This window comes from Mandrillus leucophaeus, unplaced genomic scaffold (assembly GCF_000951045.1).
Source record: "Mandrillus leucophaeus isolate KB7577 unplaced genomic scaffold, Mleu.le_1.0 Scaffold100, whole genome shotgun sequence".
Lineage (NCBI taxonomy): Eukaryota > Metazoa > Chordata > Mammalia > Primates > Cercopithecidae > Mandrillus > Mandrillus leucophaeus.
Window position 1 is genome coordinate 2,350,773 of NW_012098099.1, and position 5,240 is coordinate 2,356,012.

The 5,240-nt window shown below is 35.9% G+C and overlaps 1 protein-coding gene across 1 annotated transcript in view; it reads right to left on the reverse strand.

The window, feature by feature from the left end:
• NME8 (NME/NM23 family member 8) overlaps window positions 1-5,240 on the reverse strand; it is a 63,435-nt gene that overhangs the window by 32,687 nt on the left and 25,508 nt on the right. Inside the window, exon 12 of the mRNA XM_011972852.1 lies at window positions 222-397. Within this exon, the coding sequence (XP_011828242.1) occupies window positions 222-397 (176 nt within the window). The remainder of the gene's footprint in view (window positions 1-221; window positions 398-5,240) is intronic.

Genomic DNA, 5,240 nt, shown 5'->3' on the forward strand with positions numbered 1-5,240 from the left:
AGGATGGTCTCGATCTCCTGACCTCGTGATCCGCCCGTCTCGGCCTCCCAAAGTGCTGGGATTACAGGCTTGAGCCACCGCGCCCGGCCAATACATTAATTTCTTAAGGTGCTTTTTCTTCAATGTTAAATTTTAAAACAATGTCTTTAAATGTAATTATACTAGGGTTTATTCAAATCTCATCTATAAAATACTTAAACAGTTTATGCTTGATTCCCTACCTTTCCTTTCATGAAAGAGATTTGGTCGAAGTAATGCCAATGTCTTTTCTAATTTCATGCTTTTCGTTTTTATAAAATGAGGGAAGAAAGTTTCCATGAACTTAGAAACATTAGTTGCATTCTCTTCAATGTCACAAAACTGAGCTACATGCTGTCTTTCCAGATATTCTTGTAAACTGTCAAAATCCAAAATACAATTTAAGATTATTGTAAACTGAAGTTTATAACCATGCCAACAAATTAAAACTGATATGTTCATAAACTACTAGAAGTTTAATAAAACAAAATTAAATTCCATATAAAGATAAATTGCATCTCCCTATTATATCCAAAAATATGATACTTAATTCAACTTTTTATTGAGCCCACTATAAAAATTACTTACATGATATCATCTATGTTTGACTTTATGAGAGAATAAACAAAGATCAAAATAAAATTTTGTGTCTTTAAGGAAAAATTTTTCTTTTCCCTATGTAGAACTTTCCAGATAGTTTTTAATTTTCTTTTTAATCTTGTCTTTGAACTAAAGGTTATCTAAAAGTGCATTTAATATTTTCAAATGAAAATTGTCAGTTACTTTTTAATTGTTTATTTCCAATTTTATTGGATTATAATCAGAATTATATGTGTGGTAAAATTTTGATTAAAAATGTGTTGAGGTATTCTTTGTATAAAAGAAAAAATTATAACGTGTAAGGTTGTATATATGTTTATGTTTCATATATTATAGATAATTTATCTATCTATATATACATATATATACACACACACACACACACATATATGGGGGGTTTTTTTTGTTTTTTTTTTTGTTTTTTTTTGAGACGGAATCTCACTCTGTCACCAGACTGTAGTGCAGTGGTGCAATCTCGGCTCACTGCTACCTCTGCCTCCCAAGTTCAAGCGATTCCCCTGCCTCAGCCTCCTGAGTAGCTGGAACTACAGGCACGCGCCACCAGCCCAGCTAATATTTTTTTTTGTATTTTCGTAGAGATGGAGTTTCACCATGTTGCCCAGGATGGTCTCGATCTCTTGACCTCGTGATCAGCCCGTATCAGCCTCCCAAAGTGCTGGGATTACAGGAGTAAGCCACCGTGCCCGGCCAATTTATTATATATTATTTATGGATTATATATTTTTAATTCCTCTACATCCTTACTTATTCTCGTCTGCTAGCAGGTATTTTTTCCAGTTCTCCTTATTTTTCCAGTAATTCCCTCCTTATGTACTTAGCTGTTATGTTGGTGGGGGCACAATTTTTTCTTTTTTTGGTTGCTATATTGTCATAAATGTTGCCTTCTACATCATGTCTTTCTTTATCAAATTTAGCAATTTTAATGATCGATGTTAATACTTTATTTTTCCTGGCTATTTTTTGGCCATCCCTTTATTTTCATCTTTTTTTTCTAAACAGAATATAGATGAGTAAAGTTGTTTAAATTTTTTATTTTGAAAAACATTAAATTAATAGAAAAGTTGCAAGACTAGGACAAAGAACTCCCATTTATACCCTTCATCTAGGTTCACCAACTGTTAACACTGTCCCGTATTTGTTCTCTCCATCTCCTGCTTTCATCTCCCAATGTGTGTTGAGGGTTTGGGGGGCTGTGCAGATCCATTTGAGAGTAAGCTGCAGATATTTTAACAATTCACCTCTAAATACTTCAGGAAATATTACATTGCTACAAAACTATTACCTCATAAACAGTCTATATTCAATTTTCACTAATTTTCTAATATCATCTTATCTATAGTAATTTTTTATATTAATCCATGATTATATATTGCAAGCAGTTGTCCCGTCTCCTTAGTTTGCTTTTATCTCCAACAGTGACTCCACCTCTTTTGTCTTTCATGATATTGATATGTTGAAGAGTCCAGGCCAGTTGTTTGTATACTTCCCTTCATTTTGGATGGTTTCTAATTATTGGATGGCCCAGTAGTTTCCTTTTACATTCCGGTTATGAATCTTTGGTAGGAAAACTACCTTTGTGAGCCTGTGTCCTTCTTGGTCCATTACTTGCTCCATCACATAGGAGGTGTATGATATCAGTTTTTCCCATTATTGGTGATATTAATTAGTTGATATCCCCCATTGCCTCTACTGAAAAGCTACAATTATCCCGTTATAATTAATAAGTCATCTCTGAGGACATTATATGAAATTGTGTATATATTTTTCACACACTATTTTTAAACTCAATGATGATTCTTGTGCCCATCATTAATATGGTGGTTTTTAATTTAGTTTATTTTTTTAACCTTTACCTAGTAATCTCTATATGTGATGGGAAAACTAACCTTTTCATAGTTAGCCTAATAGCCATATTCTTGACTTTATTTTTTTCATCTTACTTTATCTAGATTATTTATTTTAAATTGAGATTTCTTCTTTTTTCCCCTATTTTGCTGGTCTGAGCAAGCAGCTATTCATTTCATGTTTTTCCCTTGTGAATGTGGAAGTTCTACTATACTTATCCACTGCACTAATGTTTACTGTCTTTTTCCGGCCCCTGTTGTCAGATGCGTATGTCCCAAATATTTCTTGTGTTCTGACACACTACCTCCCAATTTTAATACTCCAGTTATGCCCTTTCTGCAAATAAGAACCTCAAAATACAACTGTCAAAATACTACCTTCTTGATCTTTAAACCACTTTGCCACATACACCCAGAAACTTCTAGGTTTTGTTGAGATAATTTAGAATCTAGAAGAATTTTCTTCTATTTCTAGAGTCCTTCATCAGCTGTTATATTATAAAACCCAGAATTATGGACTGTATGTGTCTGTGTGTGTGTTCAGAGATTCCAAGTTTCGCTGATAAGAATTGTTTTTCTTTTTTTTTCCTCCCATATTTTTGATTTGGTTAAGTATATCCTCACATATTTTCCACAGGAGTATATAGGTGATATACTGCTAAGTATGTCCTTGAAGATCTGCATTTGCTCTACCAGGTAAATATCTTAGCTTTGTAAGAATGCAGGGGTTGCAGTCTTTTTCTCCCAGTAGTCCTAAAATGAGCCTTATGGCAGTCAGGTATTCTTCCCTTGTAACTTATTCTCAATTGCTGCCAAGTATGCAGTTGGTGGAAGAGATCCACCTAAAGTGCAAGTGCAATTTTAAACCAGTAATAAAACCAATTAAAAGTCTGGTTGCTTTTTATCAGCACCATGTACCAGCACTCCTAAACATTAATGATAATGCTCCTATGTACTCTTGGAGTTCGCACATATTCATTACTTATCCTTTCGTAAGTAGTGTACTATACACGGTGCTCTACATAGAAGCAATCCCAAAACAACAAAGCTATTGGCAGTATTGCAATTTACGCAATGTACTGTAAAATGGGAATTTCACCTGTCTGTTTCTATTAAACATAGAGTGGAGATCAATTTTCAGAACATCATGGACAAATCTTCAAAAATTAAGACTTTCAAAAAGCAAAATCTGTACTTCATTTATGTGACAGATTAATATATACAGGCATACATGTATTTTATTGATAAAAACATTAATTAAATAATCTATCACTTTTTTCCTTTGGGACATATATACTCACATATTTATATATTCAAAAGTCCATGAAAGACTATTTTCTTTTCTTTTCTTTCCTTTTTTTTTTTTTTTTTTTTTTTTTTGAGACAAAGTCTCACTCAGTCACCCAGGCTGGAGTGCAGTGGCACGATTTTGGCTCACTACAATCTCCACCTCCTGGGCTCAAGCAATTCTCCTGCCTCAGCCTCCAAAGTAGCTGGGACTATAGGCATGGGTCACCAGGCCTGGCCAATTTTTGTATTTTTAGTAGAGATGGGGTTTCACCATGTTGGCCAGGCTGGTCTCGAGCTCCTGAACCCAAATGCTGGGATTACAGGCATGAGCCACAGCATCTGGCCCATAAAAGACTATTTCCACTGTCTGTATTTTTATTCTAGCATAATTGTTTGCCTCATTCAGTAACTAGTACTTAAAAATAATTTCGTCATACAGAGGAAGAGGATGTTAGGAAAATGATCTGCTCTGGGTTTCAAACATATGAAGTATACAATTGCTTATTCTGTCTGTCTGGAAACAGTGTGCAGTGTTTCTTCCCAGGATGTTCCTATATTTGTGTGTGGGGTGGGGGTGGGGTGGGGGTGGGGTGGCATCGGCTGAGGGTGGACTATTGTAAGCTGTTGCAATTGGCAGACAAATGCATTTATTCTGGGAAAACATTTCCCCCATTATTTGTTGAATTATAGTTTGTCCGTCTGTTCTCTGTGTGGAGTTTCTCATTAGCACATTGGTCCCCTCAGTATATTATCCAGATTGCAGACTTCTGCTCTCATAATATCTGTCTAATTTTTTGTGTGTACTTTCAGCTATTTCTTGCATCTGACTTTCCATGTCATTAATTTGAGTCTCAAACAATGATCATACCCACTAATTATCCACTGGACTTACAATTCAAATCACAATTTGTACAATTCAAATTTGAAAGGCTGTTTAAATGTATACCTAGCAACTGAATCTCAAGCCCTATTTTTATTGCTATTTTATTTAAGGATTTTTCTGTCTCTAAGCAGATCTTTTTCACTAGACTTGTGTTGTGATTTTTGTATAGGCCTTCCTTTCTCTGGCTGCCAATCTCCCTTAGACAGGTAGTCATTTTTCCTTGTTGGCTCACGGGGGCTCAGGTCTGATTTTTGATATAAGTGTTGGAAACCCTGCGGTTGGAAGGCAAGATGACCTCTAGGCTACAAGCTTGCGCTGTAGAAGACAGTGGGTTGTTACTCTTCTGCAGGACCAGTCTGGAAAGGTACCCAGAGAGCTAGCTAGGACAAGGAATTCGATAATTCTACTCAGTTCCATCCTGGCCCTTTAAGAGTCAGGAAGTCGGGCCGGGCGCAGTGGCTCATGCCTGTAATCCCAGCACTTTGGGAGGTCGAGGTGGGTGGAGCACAAGGTCAGGAGTTCGAGACCAGCCTGGCCAATAAGGGGAAACCCCCGTGTCTACTAAAAATACAAAAAAGTTAGCC